This window comes from Syngnathoides biaculeatus, chromosome 2 (assembly GCF_019802595.1).
Source record: "Syngnathoides biaculeatus isolate LvHL_M chromosome 2, ASM1980259v1, whole genome shotgun sequence".
In the NCBI taxonomy this organism is placed as follows: domain Eukaryota; kingdom Metazoa; phylum Chordata; class Actinopteri; order Syngnathiformes; family Syngnathidae; genus Syngnathoides; species Syngnathoides biaculeatus.
The window spans coordinates 21241245-21258934 of NC_084641.1; the positions used below are offsets into that span (position 1 = coordinate 21241245).

Genomic DNA, 17690 nt, shown 5'->3' on the forward strand with positions numbered 1-17690 from the left:
GTGGTCTAGGCACAGCTCAAGCAGTTGTTGGCCGTTCTCGTTCATCTTGCTCACACTGAACTGTTCATGGCAGGAGGGCCACACTACTCAGTGCATAAGAATGTTCAGCTTCAAAAAGTGTGTTAAGAGAACATGAGAAGAGACGAAAATGCACAGGTAGTGACATGGCTTAGGCAGACTCACTTTCTTTCAAAGCAGGACGACTCCAATGTTCCGGTGTTACTTTGTCATCAAAGTTAAGCTAGACTGATTTATTGTTTTTATGCTTTACAAGAACAGCGGTTAACTTCTTTTTAGGATTGTGGGACACTAAGAATAGTATAATACGAGATGTGTGAGGCGGACCTGGGAGGCAAACCACATTTATCGTGAAAGTGGACTCATTCACTGGCAGCCTTCCCAGTTTGATACTATTGGTAGTAACTGCTTGTCAATGACAGGAGTTGACTTTTAATACTAAGCAATAGTTCATTTATTACACTTGAATGACAGTCGGTGCCTCTGTTTTATGTGCCACTGCCAAAAACACTGCTATTACATTCAGAGCCCCCGACCACCCACCGCCTTTGTCAATAGTCGGTACCTGCGCTTCCAGAAGTGTAGTCAACATTGGCAACACCTTCACAGTACATCTGCGACAATTGATAAAATTGCTTTATACATATTCCATACAGTATTGACTTGGAGGTTCGTGTCATGTGTTTGTCTGACACCAGCTGGACAAACGACGCACTGCAAGTCAAAATAATTAGCAGAGTACTGTGCAGTAATCATGAATTATGAATGAGGACGGTCGCTAATAGAATGATACGAAAATATAAAATAAAACAGCAGCATTTACAACGAGCAAGTAGAAACAAGATATTCGATGTTTAAAAAATGAACAAGCTGTCGTTGTATTTTTGTGAGAGTAAAAAAAAAGGTATTAGGAAATGTTTTTGGCTTTCGCTTTCTTGATGTACATTTCGATGACGACGATTGACGATTGTGGAAGACGCGAGCATTTTCAAATCAACGTAAGGATGATCGTCACGTGCTCTGTCGAGCACCTTTGGGTGTTCTTTGTACGTCTTTGGCTTCGTGCGTGCAGCGTAAGGTGGATTGGGTGTCGTCGCGGTGGTGGGAGGTCACCAAGTACTGTACTTAAGTAGATTTAGCGCGTATTTGTATTCTCCTTGAGAGGTTTAGTTTTCTTGTGACTTTTTTTTTAACTTTTACATCCGCGCTTTCTACTCCTTACACACGGTCACCACCACAAGTCTCCGCAGATGAGGACACGTCGTAAGGAAGACAGAAATAATGGGAGGTAAAGTCAAGATGACGACTGACTAAGTCGTGGGTGACGAATATTTTGAAGTTGACAATACAAATGTTGACTTTTTAATTTGTCTTTTGCATTTCTGTCACCACAAAATCAATCTCGACACAATTGGTACATGCATTTTCACTGGAATCCAGGCGACTCCTCAGAGCGATGGATCGAATGCTCGCTCTTCTCTTGCTCCTCCACCACCTCCATCTTAACTCCGCTGACGAGGAGGTGCAGGTGCAGGTGGTCGTCAACAGCACGCCTTGCAGCGTCACGTGTGGCATGGGCGTCAAGGTGCAAACGGTTTGCAAGATGAAAGATGGCCAGAAGGCCCTGGAGGAGAAACGTGGAGCGGTTCCCCAAGGAGATGAGGTACCAGGCTGCCAATCCAGCGATGATGATCCACAGGCAGGTTTTATTGTGTGCCCGTGCTCTAGGAATTGGAACAGTGCCATGATGTGGAAGTGAGGTGTCGGGAGTCGTGGCAGTGTGGACTAAAGACAGTCACCATGACAACCGGAGAGAGGCTGGAGCTCAACTGTCTGGTGGAGAGTAACAAAAAGCTGGTGAATAAGCTCTTGTGGAGGTGAGCAGTGATTCCCAACATTAGTGTGTCTGAGAGATCATTAGGTGTGCACTGGAAATGATCCAATTTCACATAATTGGTTTTGAAAATAAATGAATTTCCTTTTATGTACGCCGGGCAAAATGTAGAGAGGTGCCACAAAATGGCAGGAGATGCAAATCAACCTGAGTCCATCTGTTGCCATTTGACTAAGACTTGAGATCTAGATTTATTTCTAGAACGGACGAGAAACACTGGAGATGAGGACTTCCTAACACGTTTTCTGGTCACATGCCTCGGCAAGAATCGTGTTCATTTTGAGGGATACCTAATTCAAATTAGCCCAAGAAAGCAGATTTATAGTGCTATTTCCCTGTAAATGTCACATAACCGGTGGTGTGGTGGTGCAGCTGGGGAGCGTTGGCCTCACAGTTCTAAGGACCGGAGTTCAAATCCCAGCCCCACCTGTGTGGAATTTGTATGTTCTCCCTGTGCCTGTGTGGGTTTTCTCCGGGCACTCCGGTTTCCTCCCACATACCCGAAACGTGCATGTTCGGTTAATTGAAGAGTCTAAATTGCCCGGAGGTAAGCTTGAGAAATTTGAATGACCTGATTTCAGGCTTCTCGGCAGCAAAACATCTTTGAACTCAGCAATGCAGGAAGGATTTTAATTCTTATTTCAAATATACTGAGGCACCATAGAGCCAATATCACATCCCAAATTGTAGAAAAAGTTGGTCTGGTAAAATATGGCACTTATAGGCTTCCTTCATGATTGCGTAATTGCTCTGGATTCGTTCTCTATCCGAGCCAATGTCCAGGTTTCTTAGGAGTCAATTTCATTTCATTCTTAGATATGGAGTTGAGGGAGTTACAAACATCCATCCATTTTCTTATCACCCCTGGGGCACAGTGAGGCAGGGTACACCCTGAACTGGTTGCAAGCCAATCGCAGGGCACATTGAGACAGACAACAGTCACTCTCACAATCACACCTATGGGCAATTTACAGTGTCCAATTAATGTTGCATGTTTTTGGGATGTGGGAGGAAACCGGAGTGTCTGGAGAAAAGCCACCCAGGCACAGGGAGAATGTGCAAACTTCACTGAGGCGGGGCCGGGATTGAACCCGGGACCTTAGAACTGTGAGAGCAATGCTTTCCAGCTGCCCCACCATGCCGCCGCATTAGAGACAGCCATATTAAAATGATTGTTGTGTTCATCTCACCTCAGGGTGTCGTGGCACCGTGCCCCAGGGGTGATCAGCTCTGACGACTCGCTCTTCGTGCGCTGGGAGAGTCCGCTGGTTGACCTGGTGGTTCTGGACCCAGTCAAGGAGGAACATGCAGGTGAATGGGGGGTCAATACCCTCAAACCTATTCAGATTACATCAGAACAGCCCAACAGTTTGCTTTTGGATCTACCAGGAACATACCGTTGTGACGTGCTGGATGCTCATTTCAGAAGGTTGAAAACAGTTTACTGGGGGGTCCGAGTACTACCAAGAGGAGTCCTGAATCTAGACTACGACCACGCTCAGCGTGTGTGGGAGTCAGCTTGGCACTGGAAAAAGCACCTTTTCTCAAGCCATCATGACACCAGGATCCTCTGGCTTTATATTGTAAGGCCCATTTTGACAACTAATCGTTTGGGATAATGGCAGTAGTGTCTTTATATGATTATTTTTTTTTTTTGTAATGTTGGTAAGCCCAATGTTCAGCATATCAAACAATAAGAATGAGGATGGTCTTGTAGCTCCCTGAGGGTAGCACCACCCTTGTTGGCAACAGGCCTCCCAGTGAGTTAGGTTTGATTTGCACGTGTTGGTTAGCAGGAGCTGACTATATATATAACATTCATAACTCATGCAGAGAAAAAATACATTACAGGGTGTCCACCGTTAATGATGCTGTTCCGTCCCGAGGACACCGCCATAGCCAGATTCTTTATCTCTAATTTATGATAACAGCGTTGGCCTCGCAGTTCTGAGATCCAGGGTTAAATTTTGGCCCCACCTGTGTGGAGTTTGCATGTTCTCCCTGAGCCTGCATGGGTTTTCTCTGGGCAATCTGGTTTCCTCCCACATCCCAAAAAACACAACATTCATTGAAGATTCTAAATTGCCCCTGGATGTGATTGTGAGTGCAACTGTTGTCTGTCTCCATGTGCCCTGCGATTGGCTGGCAACCATTCCTGGGTGTACCCCGCCTCATGCCCGATGACAGCTGAGATAGGCTCGAACACTCCCGTGACCCTTGTGAGGGTAAGCGGCTAAGAAAATGGATGGATGGATGAACAAAATACAGATTATATTTCATGTTTTGACTGAGCAGAAGCAACATCATCCACAATAAAAATGCATTATACATAGAATTTTCCAGAATTTTAAGGTCAACTTTGGGACTACGTATTATACATGGGTGCACATTACACATGAGAAACTATGGTATCTAATACAAGGAATAAATACCATGAATAAATCAATTTAAACTGTTTTTATATCCACAGATGCTGACTATTCTGAGCGTTCTCAACGTGGCAGCGGTGGTTTTCCTGGTGGTGAGGATGTTGAAGAACAGAGCTTCTTATAAAATCCCTGAGGATACAAATTATACTGAAGCCATGTCACAGCTTTGAAAACCCCCACCCACAAGTGAAAATCAATGTCAACAAAAATCTCATGAATTTTAGCAGTCTTTATTCTGTTTTCTCCCCCTTTGTGGTCCAAAGTTTAAAAAAAATGTATTCGGCATTTATTACCATAACGATGTACCATTTTTAATAATTGGTTTGAAACTTTCTGCATGATAATTATAGAAAATGCATCTTTGGCGAGTTTAAAACCAAGAATTTGGTAAACACATTTAATTTTTTTTTCCTAATCCAGACCACAGAGGGTGAAACTTGGATTGTTAGTCTGTAATTTGTAAATACAGTCTGCCAATTTGATTGAATGTCTCTGAGCAAGTTTCACCTCAAGCAGATTTATGTGGTGCCTTCAAGCTTCTGGCATATTTATTGCTGGGTATTTGGCCAATCTTCTTGGCATAACTGCTAAAAAAAAGAGATTTGTCAATAGCCAGACACAAAATCAGATCGAAATATACATTAACATTACTGTTTATGTTTTATAGAAATTCAAAGAAAGATAAAATCTTATGATGTATCATCAACATATGAAGTGAAGTCCGGTGAGATTCCCAAAGGCAGCAAGTTTAAAAGTGAAATGAACACAACTAAGTGGTGACAGTTTTACCATATTCACTGTTTGGACAGTATTCAATGAAGGATTTATCTATCTTGAAATATTTACAGAGGGGTGGCATGGTGGTGCAGCTTTGACTGGGGTTCAAATCCCGGCCCCGCCTTTGTGGAATTTAAATGTTCTCCCAGTGCCTGCGTGGGTTATCTCTGGGCACTCCAGTTTTGTCCCACATCCCTAAAAAAACATGCATTAATTGGAGCCTCTAAATTGCTCCGAGGTGTGATTGTGAGTGCGACTGTTGTCCGTCTCCATGTGCCCTGCGATTGGCCGGCAACCAGTTCATGGTGTACCCTGCCTCCTGCCCAATGCCAGCTGGGATTGGCTACGGCACCCCTAAGAACCTCATGAGGACAATCGGCTCAGAAAATGGATGGATGAATATTTACAAAGACTGTTTTATTTGTTTGACAGTTGTCTTGTTTTAAAAACAGCATAACCCCCTTTTGTTTGTCCATCCAGGAGCCAATAGATGGCAGTGGTCGCTCACGATAAATCAAGTCTCTCAACCTTACTCTTTTAACTTATGTGTTAGCCACTATCAATTTCTCTTTAAAGTAACTCTCTTTCAACGTGTCCCATTAGGAGTCGCCACAGCGTGTCATCTCAGAAAAAGGTACATAAGTGTCATATCAGGGGTTGCATTAAAGGTCAAAGATTGCTAATGGATATCAGCTATACTCAAACACACATACTTCCAACCCATCTACACAAACTGTTCTCTACCGTACTGAGTTGAGTTCTGCACCACACTAGTGTCATGTATGACCACAATCTGAAAAGTTATGTCACAAAAACTCCAACCATATTAACGTAAATGTGATGACCATTTTAGTGATGAGCGGAAGCAACATTTCATTCCAAGACTTGAGGTAAATAAGATCATTGCAATTACCATGACATTGAGTGTAATTCATTCATTTCCTGGTGGAATGCAGAACCAGACTCATTTCCATTTGTGAGCTTGACAAGACACAGCCATGTTTACCCTGCCGCATGCAAGTGATGACTTGCATGATAGCGATCTTGGGATTTCAAACAAGCCAGACCACTGTCACGCAACCTTGACGAAGGATGTGTTGTGAACTATCTCAGTACAGTTGAAAATTTGGAAAAAACAACATAGGACACAGGAGAGTGTGAAAGAAAACTGAGCCCAATCCAAACCAAAACACTGACCATAACAAAGTCAAATCAAATTCTAGTTTGCTTCAGTTTATTTTCAGCTCCCCTCTCAAAAAGACCAAAATACAGGCAAACCAGTTGAGAAATACAAATTGTAGGTCCCATTAATGATGGAGAAAGTAATTTTAATTTAGCTTGGTCACAATTATTTTACGAGACAAAGCTGGTAGGGGTGTGTATACTTTATAGATCCACTGCAGCAATGTTCCTGTATTTGTATTCTGCCTTGTGTGCCTGCAGTATTGTGCTGGATGACGATAAATTATCAAATTGTAAGCGCAGCCTTACGTACATGCAGCTGCTTCACTTGAAGACATTTTGTGCCTTTTTTTGGGGGTGGGCAAATAAAAACACATGTACTTGTCACTTGCACAACTGCACTGTCAGTATCTCGGCATTACCCAGTTTAGCGTTATTATTGCGGACAAAATGACATGCTACAGTTGTATCGTTTACTCAGAATGTGCCATTTCGCAAAACATTTTTTACTATCAATTATTTGAATGTAGTAATCAATCAGAAATCATACCTTTGCCTTGCAGTCAGTGAATGTAAGAATTTTTATTCTCCAACCACAAGCCAAGTTGTCCCTGCAGTCGAGGGAAAATGGCAAATTAGCCTTGAAGTCCAGGTATTCCTGACTTCTACCCTTGAGGAGTAGACACAGTTTCGTTTCCCCTGTGCTCCTGACTATGAGCTGGACTCCAGAACCAGAATAATTAATAATAATTAAGAATAATTGGATTAAATGCTTGATCTTACAAAAAGCTTGATTAATGCCAACGAGTTATAAGACAGTTTTTGCGAACATTGTTGACTCATAAAGAGTAAGTAGGAATCATTCTTATAATTACATTCGATTAAAAGTTGACCAGATCTGTTTATGTAGTAGCATGATGGAAAATGAACATTCAGTTCATGTACTATATTCAGTAAGTCGATGTAACAACCAAAATTTAAAGCAAAAATTTTGATATTTTCATTTGATTTATAGTAATTCATTACAGCGCCTCTATAATTTATATATATTATTGATTCTCACCAAGGCGGCACGGTGGTTCAGCTGGAAAGCGTTGGCCTCACAGTTCTGAGATCCCCGGTTCAATCCTGGGACAGCCTGTGTGGAGTTTGCATCTTCTCCCTGTGCTTGGGTGGGTTTTCTCCAGGCACTCCGGTTTCCTCCCTCGTCGCAAAAACATCCATCCGTTTTCTTTGCCGCTTATTCTCATGAGGGTCGCAGGGAGTGTTGGAGCCCATCCCAGCTGTCAACGGGCAGGAGGCGGGGTACACCTTGAACTGGTTGTCAGCCAATCACAGAGCACATAGAGAGAACTCCACACAGGCGGGTCTGGGATTGAACCCTGGACCTCAGAAATGTGAGGCCAACCCTTTACCATCTGAACCACCGTTCCACCCATCCCAAAAACATGCAACATTAATTAGACACTCTAAATTGCCCCTTGGTGTGATGGTGAGTGTGGCTGTTTGTCTCTATGTGCCCTGCGATTGGCTGGAAACCAGTTCAGGGTGAACCCTGCCTCCTGCCCGTTGACTGCTTTGATAAGCTCCAGCACACCCCTTGACCCTTGTGAGGACAAGCAAATGGATGGATTCTCACTAAAATCATTTTGGAATAAATTGAGAGAAAAATGGTTTAGATAGTTCATATACATAAATAAATAAATATTACAATTGCAAGCTCTATTGCCAGTCATATTGTCCACTATATATGGCAGATACACTAGATTAAAGGTCCCATGCCATCAAAATCATTTTTTATCTACTGTTTTATGCATAATATAGCCCAATATAAATTTGTCGCTTTAAGTTTGCCATCAAAGCGGTTATTGTAGGCGATAGCCAATGACGGAGGCATGGCAAATGCGTCGATCGGAATTAGGTGACATTGTGATGTAACTAGGCTACTCATTATTCAAGTCTCTACCCACTTCGTGGTTGGTTTGCGCCCGCTCAAATCAGGAACAACAGCTGAGCGACAACACGGCTGCATCTTGTCCAAAGTGAAGACTTGTGCATCGTTTGCCAACCTGAGAGGAGGTGACAAGTAAATGGCTTCAATTTATTTTTAGAAAATCCCTCAGCATTTCAGAACAAGAATTGTGCTCTATTCGGGCCCATTTCATGGTGGATGATTTTGTAAACAAGCCTTCACACGCGAAAAATACATTTCGAGATTTTAAACGATTGGGACAAAGGCGCCCGCCGTGCTGCCACACAAATAATATGATGGACACATATTGCATTTTCCAAAAATGCTATTTTTTTTCTTAATGTGCGTCAAAGATGGTCAACTTTGGTGCAGCCAATATGGGTTCAGTTCCCACTTAGTGGCAGTGTGAACGTATCCTCCCTGCAACTGGCTGGCGACCAGTTCAGGGTGTGGTCCGCCTCAACTGGGACAGGCTCCAGAGCCCTCCAATCATAACCAGGATAAGCGATTTTGAAAATGGATGGATTTATAATGTACCTGTGGATGAAATACCAAATACATTTTTTTTTATTTACAGTATCTGTTATTATTGTGCCATAGGCGTAACAAAAGAATTTAAGGTGAAGGTGGGATTGCATCAAGGATCAGCTCTGAGCCCCCTTCCTGTTCGCTTTGGTAATGGATAGGCTAACAGATGAGGTTAGACTGGAATCCCCTTGGACCATGATGTTCGCAGACGCTATTGTGATATGGGATGGGTGGAGGGGGAAGAGTGAGACTACAGGGAGAAGAGATAGTAAGGGTGGACGACTTCAAATACTTGTGGTCAACAATCCAGACCAATGGTGAGTGTGGTAAGGAAGTGAAGAAATGGGTCCAAGCAGGTTGGAACAGCTGGGGGAAGGTGTCTGGTGTGTCTCTGCTAGGTTGAAGGGCAAAGTTTATAAAACAGTGGTGATGCCAGCCATGATGTACGGATTAGAGATGGTGGCACTAAAGAAACAACAGGAAGTAGAACTGGAGGTGGCAAAAATGAGGATGTTGAGGTTCTCACTCGGAGTGAGCAGGTTGGATAGGATTAGAAATGAGCTCATTAGAGGGACAGTCAAAGTTGGATGTTTGGAGACAAGGTTTGAGAGTGCAGACTTAGATGGTTTGGACCTGTCCAGAGGCGAGAGAGTGAGTATATTGGTAGAAGGGTGCCGAGGATGGAGCTGCCAGGCAAAAGTGCGAGAGGAAGACCAAAGAAAAAGTTGATGGATGTTGTGAGGGAAGATATGAGGACAGTGGGTGTTAGAGAGGAAGATGCACGAGATAGGCTTAGATGGAAAAAGATGACATGCTGTGGCGACCCCTTAAGGGACAAGCCAAAAGGAAAAGAAGAAAATGTGTCCTGTTTGGGTGTTTGATCAAGCCAAATGGAGGATGTGTATCGCTTTGATGCTGGAACAGATATACTCTGTCGTAGTATTTTAAGCTCCCCCTGTGATTTCTTAGTATTACAGTACAAGTAAATATAGAATAAGAGGTGATCAGTCGAACACAACAACGTTTTTAGGAGAGGGGGAGAAAAGAAGGCAAACGACAAACGCATTAATTGTCAACAAGATGAGAAAAATATATCATTACATATCTATAACAATACAACATTTGGTACGAGTGTTGTATGGGACAAAACCACTACAACCTGTGAAGGAAGGACATAACAAGATAAGACAGAATAAGAACAGTAGGGGAAGCATTTAGGACAAGGGTGTCATCAAACCGGCAGCACAACTGCAGTGTGGTGGGAGTGACTGCGTAAATTCTAAGTAAGTAAGTGTACAGGATGAGAGTGTGAGTGAAGTGATACAAAAGCAATTCATATATTCATGAGTTATTTGTCGCATCCAGACAAAAGAGTACAAAGTGATGTGTTCAGACAGCCATCCATTATCTGAGCTGCTTATCCTCACAAGGATTGCTGGAGGCCATACCAGGTCTTGTCACTTAAGCTACCATACATGTATGTGGAATGTGGGCGGAAACCAGAGTGCACAGAGAAAATTCATACAGGCATAGCGAAAATGCACATTCCACAGAGGTGGGACCGGGATTTGAACCCCAGTCCTCATAATTTCGAGGGAAACGCTCCAACAAGTAAGTCACTGTGCTGTGTGCAGACTCATGCAAGTGTATTGACACTCCTAATTAACAGCCAAATCTCACCCACGCAAGACCCACCACCGTCCCTCGGAGAAGGGCATGTGTGGTGCATTAAAAAACACATGGGGATGAGTGTGTGTGATGCATTAAAATTGATGATCATTGTCGCCAAAATTGATGCGAGTGATGTACGTAATGTGCCGGTCACATTCAAGTGAATGGGAGTGCAGTCGAGCTTCTCAATATACTGTATCTCTACTCTTTTGTTTTCCTCTCTCTGCAGAAACCTGCTTCTTCCTTGATTTTTATTCATTCTTTTTGTGGTTTCATGAAAGTGTTAAAGTACAATGTACTTCATACAAACCCTCAAAAGTCGATACAGGATCACCTTTAGGGCATCCGAGATCAAATCCCTCAATATGTGCGTGTGGGTTGTCAACTGTCATTTCAGTTCCTGTTCCTTTCCAGTGGCCGAACAATCCAATGATTGGTGAATTACCATAATTTCTCAAGTATAACGCACCCTGAAGTATAATGCGCACCCCCAAAATTGACCTTAAAAAAATCAGGAAAACCCTTCTATCAATGTAAAATGCGCACCACCCATTTGTCGCTACCCATATGCTCAGAATGTAACGAATGATCTGTATTTATATTTTTTTTAGGTTTGTACTTGTATTTTTTTTATAATCATTCATTAATGATAATATGCATGTGATGATGCAGCAGTAATGCAATCTCGGGACAGGCGACAGACCACGCTTGTCCTGGTCCCTGTAATTGTCAGAACAGAATCCCTCAACCAACTAAAATGAATGCTCAATGATGACACAACATTTTATTAATATAGTTAACACATATTTAAGTCTTAAAAATATAAATTCTTTAACATTGTTTATCAAACACTGCATTAAATATTTGTGCATAAAACATTTGTGCATAGTGCAGTTTATCCACTACGTTGCACATCCTTGGCCAAGCCTTCAAAAGAAGCATTATGACTCATCTCCAATCTTAAAACGATCCACAGTAGCTTTATTTGGTGCTTCCCTGTGGAACTCATCATTGATGACCAAATTTGGGTTGCACAAAGCAACCTCACCTGCTCCATTCGGCTCCACTATGGCGTCAGGTGGCTATCAAAATAACGTGAGCTCAAACTATGTAGAAACGAGCGTAAAGGGCACATTTTTTAAAAAGTGAGCATGTGTGTGGTCTACTGTTTTTTTTTTTTTTTTTTTTGTCAATGTCCCCATGATGCTCGTATTACATAGTTTGAGCTCACATTGTTTTGATACCCAGCTGAAACCATTGGGGGGAGCGATCATTGTTTTGGACTGCGGCGCGACTTCCGGGTTGCCAACATCATCGGCACGAGTGATGACACATTTCTTTTAAAAGCAGCTGCACAACTGGATGTTGTAGTGTTCATTTTGTTGTCTTAGTTTAAGTTTAAACAAACTCATGAGCAGCAGTTTCTGATCTTTGGTGCAGTCGCAACAAGCATGCTACGCTAACAATCATAAAACGCAAGTTCCCGGAGGAGCTCTGGGAGCTCAAGTTGGGGGCGCACATTAGCGTAATAAATACAAATGTGTAACACAAGATATCAAAAATGATATCGAAATGTATATGTACACGTTTTTTTTTAACACCCTATGTACCTGTATGTGACAATACAATGTGATTGTATTTTTTATTTTTCATCCATACCTGAATATAATGCGCTCTATTAACTTTTTGAAAATATTTTTGGAAAAATTTGCGCATTATTTTCAAGAAATTACAGTATGCTTCATATTGACACCAAGAGACAACATCAAAGGATCAAAATGTAACATTGCAGCCACAACATGCCAAGATATTGCCAACTACAGTACCGTTCAGAGAAAAGCTGTTTTCCACATTCAAATAAAGGAGCAAAGCGATCCATTTCATTTCAAATTTAAGACCATTTTACTTTTATTATACTTTCATTATTTGCTTAAATATGACCTTATACATTTAAACGACAGATAAGGTGTTGTCCATTTGCTAATCAGACAAGGATGTTTTGTGTAGTGTGGCGGGTGTCCTTGATCTTTGTGCGCAGAAACCAGCTGGTGATATCCTCCTAGCCCTGGCTTTGTCGTGGAGACGAACGACACCAGATAGGGAGCGAAATGTTACCCAAAACCAGACTGGGGGGCAGCCACTTACCATGGAGCCTAACATATTAAAACCTTGTGTTAGAGGGCAGCTCTTGTCTTCGTCTTCGGGCTATCCTGCCACAAGACACATGTTTCGTGTGCGGCAGATACCGAGATAAGACCCGGACGTCTGTATTGCACATTCCTTTGTAATAAATCAATTTACTCGTGCAGTCATTGGTCATCTCTTCCTCGATCAGTGAACACGTGTAGGGTCCAAACTCGCAAATCCCTACAAAATGTTAATAATAACTCCACAATCTTATCTGCCAGGACATCCTGAGCATTTCCAAAAACAAATCACAGTGCAAACCTGATCAGATTTGAAGAAAATAAAAAGACTATAGATGTGGCATGGGAATTTTAATATGTACACAATTGATTCCACGTGATTTTAATGTAATATTTCAGGAGATTGGAAAGAGTATCAATAAAATACTGGTACCAAGCCCAGTGTTTACCAAACTTTACTGAGCCGAGGTACCTATTTTACATGAGAGAACTCTCACACCACATCTCCAAACACAAACACCACAAAAAGCAAAGCATGAATACTGAAAAAAATTATCTTGTCTCAAGTTACTTCGAAATGTAGTCACTCAGTGTCAAATGTGAGCCTGTTTAATTGAACGCAAAAGTTATGTACTTGCAGGAAGCCACGACTTTTTCTGTTTTATGAGTGGTAACAAGTGGATTCGCAGGTTCACAGTACTTTCTCTACGAGCTAATGGCAATAGCATTTAGTTGTTCTGCCAGTGTGACTGTGAGCCACTGTCATAGATAATAGATAAACAAAGATATATTTGTGTTTATTAAACAGTTTTCAGAGAGATTCATTCAAAGCGGATTAATTCATGCAGCACCCCTGATGATCTCTCAGAGCGCACAAGTGTGCAATGGCACCATGGTTGGAAATTAGGGACCCCGCCCACGGTGTTAAATAAATGCACATTTGTTACATCATTAAAAAAAAAAGAGATTAACCTAATCCTCTATCCCAAATGTGTTTATGAAGGTATATTTAAAGGAATCTTAAAAAATAATACCCATAATGCTTTTTGTGACATCCAAAGACACTTTCCAAATTTGAGCTGCAGCTCTCGGTGCTGATTATATAGCAAATATGTTCAATTGTAAAGAAAATATGATAGAAGCCACAGGAGAACATGGTGGTGTTACACTATATGCACAAACTCCTTCTTGGATGACCTTTTCTGAAAGTGCTACTCCATAATTGGACACAGTCATGGGGGGAGTCGGCATACTGTACACGTGCAAGGGTCCTGGAGTGATGACAGAGCGCATTAAATGAGTTGCATTTAAAGTGTGACGTTTTGGTGTTCCAGTGACAGGCGAGAGCGCACATCTGACCGGGCAGACGTTGTGTGACGTGATCGCTTCCGACAGGTAACTATCATTTCTCAGCATGGCCTTTACCGCGACGCAGCAAGTATTTTTAAGTTTGCTTATGAACATCTTCCTCCACCATGATTCCGTTCCCCCCCTCGTCATTTTCTTTTGCTCTTTGGCAGTGGACGAGGACCAACAAATTCCAAAATAGAGGCTCCTTAAAAGACGGTCTAATCATTTGTCACCTCAAAAACAAACCTGCATGATATGGTGGCACCTATAAACAGCTCACATAATCTGTTCCAGGAAAACGGATATGAATACTAGTAGACACAATACAGTATAAACATTTGAATGGCTTGAATACAAATAATTGGGTCCCGAGAGCGCCTGTCCTTTCATGAAGTGCAGAATTAAACAACAAAGTTAATCTTTAGAGACCTTCCCATTTCGGAAACTGCATCCTGCACTCCTCCCTTGCTGTTGTGGAAAGGTTGGACTAATATGATACTGTACGATAACCTCCCCCACACTGAGACTCTCCATCCATGACATGATCACCGAGGCAACCGACACCAACAACCCCGACGATGTGACGTCCCCGCCATCATGTCAAAGCCAAAGGGTAAGAATAGCTCCCTCAAGATTTGTGGGATGGGCTGATTAGTGTTAGTTAACAGTGATAGTGTTTCATAACTGGCACATACTTGACTGTTGTTGACATGGTGATGGTTGTGGGTATTTTTATTTGATGACTTGCCCATGGATCATCTACAGTGAGAGAAAAGGGCTACCTTCATGAGTAAAAAAGCATTTTTTGGGTTTGTGGGCGTTCCCCTCTTTTAAAAGAAAAAAAATAATTTACAACAGGAGGAGGAGACAGAGCAATGGTGAGTGTGGTAAGGAAGTGAAGAAACGGGTCCAAGCAGGTTGGAACAGCTGGTGGAAGGTGTCTGGTGTGTTATGTGACAGAAGAGTCTCTGCTGGGATGAAGGGCAAAGTTTCTAAAACGGTGGTGAGGCCGGCCATGATGTACGGATTAGAGGTTGTTGAGATTCTCGCTTGGAGTGAGCAGGTTGGATAGGATTCGAAATGAGCTCATAAGAGGGACAGCTAAAGTTGGATGTTTTGGAGGTAAGGTTCGAGAGAGGAGACTTGGATGGTTTGGACATGTCCAGAGGAGAGAAAGTGAATATATTGGTAGAAGGGTGCTGAGGATGGAGCTGCCAGGCAAAAGAGCGAGAGGAAGACCAAAGATAAGGTTGATGGATGTGGTGAGGGAAGACGTGAGGGCAGTTGGGGTTAGAGAGGAAGCTGCAGGAGATAGGCGAAGATGGAAAAAGATGACACGCTGTGGTGACCCCTAATGGGACAAGCCGAAAAGAAGAAGAACAAGAATTAAGTTATTAACTAAATTGTGTTTTGAAACTGGAATGCCTGGAGAAAACCCACACAGGCACAGGGAGAACATGCAAACTCCACTGAGGTGGGTCCAGGGTTTGAACCCCATTCCTCAGAACTGTGAGCCCAACGCTCTAACTAGTTGCTTCACTGTGCCAGCCCGTGTTCAGAAACTACAATACAATATTCCATCAAAAATATGATTCAGGTGGAACAGTGGACGACTGCCTCACAGTTCTGAGGACTCAGTTTCGAAACCTTCCTCCCCCGTGAACAGTTTGTATGTTCTCCCTGGTGGGGTTTTGCCGGGTACTTCAGCTTCCTGCCACATCCAGTAAACATACATGGTAGGTTAACTGAAGATTCTTAATTGCCCGGAAGTCTAAATGCAAGTGTGAATTGTTGTTTGTTTATACGTACCCTGCGATTGGCTGGCTACCAGTTTAGCATATACCCCGCCAGTGGGATTGGCCGGGCGAGTCCGGTGACCTGGCTGTCACGTCTGTGATGAAATCGATACCGATTTGGTTTTGATACTTTTGATATATATATATATACTATGAGCTAGGATTTTGAAACAATTCTCCATCCATTTAATAAGGAGTTGTGATTAACCCAACATCACAAAATATTAAAATTATAATATATATATATATATATATACTCTAAATGTGTGTGTGATTGTGAGTGTGACTGTTTGTCTCTATGTGCCTTGCGATTGGCTGGCAACCAGTTCAGGGTGTTCCCTGCCTCCTGCCTGTTGTCAGCTGTGATAGGGTCCAGTACTCCCTGCGACCCTATTGAGGATAAGCGACAAAATAGATGGAGAGTAACATAATAATAGAACAAAGAAAGAAAAAAAATAGCATCTCAAGCATTTAAAGAGGGCAACATCAGGCTGTCCTTTTGTCGCGCTTCTTTTATTCACAGAACATAGTTCTTTTCACCCAGTTTTTTTTCTCCACTTTTTGAATGTTAATTAAGACTTGTATGTAGATAAGGACATTTAATCCCAGTGGTATGTTTGCATGATTTATTTCAAGAGTTGGGGGTCCTTTGTCCATTTAATTATATCTTGATGTTGTCTTCACAAGCACGTACTTGACACATAGCCAAAATATAGTACATTACCTCGATTATTTCAATTAGTTTCATGTCATGAACGCAGCCATCAAGTGTGTGTTGAGCTCCATGCCAGGTCAAATGTTTGCATACTAATGTCTTAAGAACGTCATCAAACAAAGAACAGATTTTAAAGCCACAACAACAAAGAAAAGGTTATTACATCATGCGATGCACAAATAGTTGAATTTTGTTTTTTGTTCATTTTGTTAAATTTTTTGGTGCTTTTAATTTTTTAGAGTCTCTGCCTCACAGTTCTGTCTCACTCACCATGACAACAACAAAGACTGCATTCTTCTGAAAGCAAGCCAAAAAAGTATACTCAAGTTTCCGATGTTATTTTTAGGCAAATCTGCATTGTTGCCTTGTGTGATTTGAAACCCCATTCCACTACAGAATTTGAGATGACTTGGAGTGATCAATCATTACAAAAACTTCTTTTCCCAGACTGAGGCACATCTGCACAACGGTATCCATTATTGAAAACACCGAGCGGCATTCACACATGACTTGTAACACAATGATGTAATTGTGACCCAGCAGATCGTCACAAGTAACCTCCGTGGACCATGTCAGTTAGTTTACTTATACAGCTATAAATACAAGCACAAGTGATTCGACATGATGTGATGTTTAATTGTTTAATGATGGAGTGCCTTTCTAAAAATAAATACATAAATAGTAAAACAGATATTTTCTTGGCAGCACGGTGTAGCAACTGGTTAGAGCATCTGACTCACAGTCCTAATGACCGGGGTTCAAATTCTGCCCCCCGGCTGTGTGGCGCTTGCATGTTCTCCGGGTACTCCGGTTTCCTCCGCTTAAGGCCATGCTACCTTGAGAACGCCAGATCTTGTCAGATCTCAGAGGCTAAGTGGGTTTGGCCCTGGTCAGTACTTGGATGGGAGACCGCATGGGAATGCCAGGCGCTGTAAGCTTCTCTCCCCAGCTAAAATACTGAGGGGTTGCGTCAGGAAGGGCATCCGGCGTAAAACTGTGCCAAACAAATATGCGTTCATCTGAGATGACACGCTGTGGCAACCCCTTACGGGACAAGCCAAGAGGAAAAGAAGAAGAAGAGTCCAGTTTCCTCTCTCATCCCAAAAACATGAATGGTAGGCTAATTGAAGACTCAAATTTGCCTGTAAGTGTGACTGTGAGTGCGAATGGTACAGAAAATGGATGGAAAGATGAATATATTTTCTTTACCA

At 42.2% G+C, this 17690-nt stretch overlaps 1 protein-coding gene and 1 pseudogene across 1 annotated transcript; both read left to right on the forward strand.

The window, feature by feature from the left end:
* The first annotated feature begins 1009 nt into the window (after window positions 1–1009).
* tmem81 (transmembrane protein 81) lies at window positions 1010–6650 on the forward strand. The gene is made up of 6 exons (XM_061809206.1): window positions 1010–1306; window positions 1459–1681; window positions 1747–1895; window positions 3108–3223; window positions 3302–3495; window positions 4383–6650. Exons 1-6 carry the CDS (start codon window positions 1269–1271, stop codon window positions 4509–4511), a joined length of 849 nt encoding a protein of 282 aa, XP_061665190.1. The 5' UTR covers window positions 1010–1268; the 3' UTR covers window positions 4512–6650.
* A 10648-nt stretch (window positions 6651–17298) lies between these two features.
* LOC133497402 (5S ribosomal RNA) lies at window positions 17299–17417 on the forward strand (annotated as a pseudogene).
* Window positions 17418–17690: the final 273 nt, after the last annotated feature.

Bases quoted from the DNA above. Each gene is read 5' to 3' on its own strand.
- tmem81 (XM_061809206.1), top strand. From the start codon at position 1,269: ATGAGGACACGTCGTAAGGAAGACAGAAATAATGGGAG. The intron at 1,896-3,107 runs GTGAGCAGTGAT...ATCTCACCTCAG, and splicing joins GTGAATAAGCTCTTGTGGAG to GGTGTCGTGGCACCGTGCCC. The intron at 3,224-3,301 runs GTGAATGGGGGG...TGGATCTACCAG, and splicing joins AGTCAAGGAGGAACATGCAG to GAACATACCGTTGTGACGTG.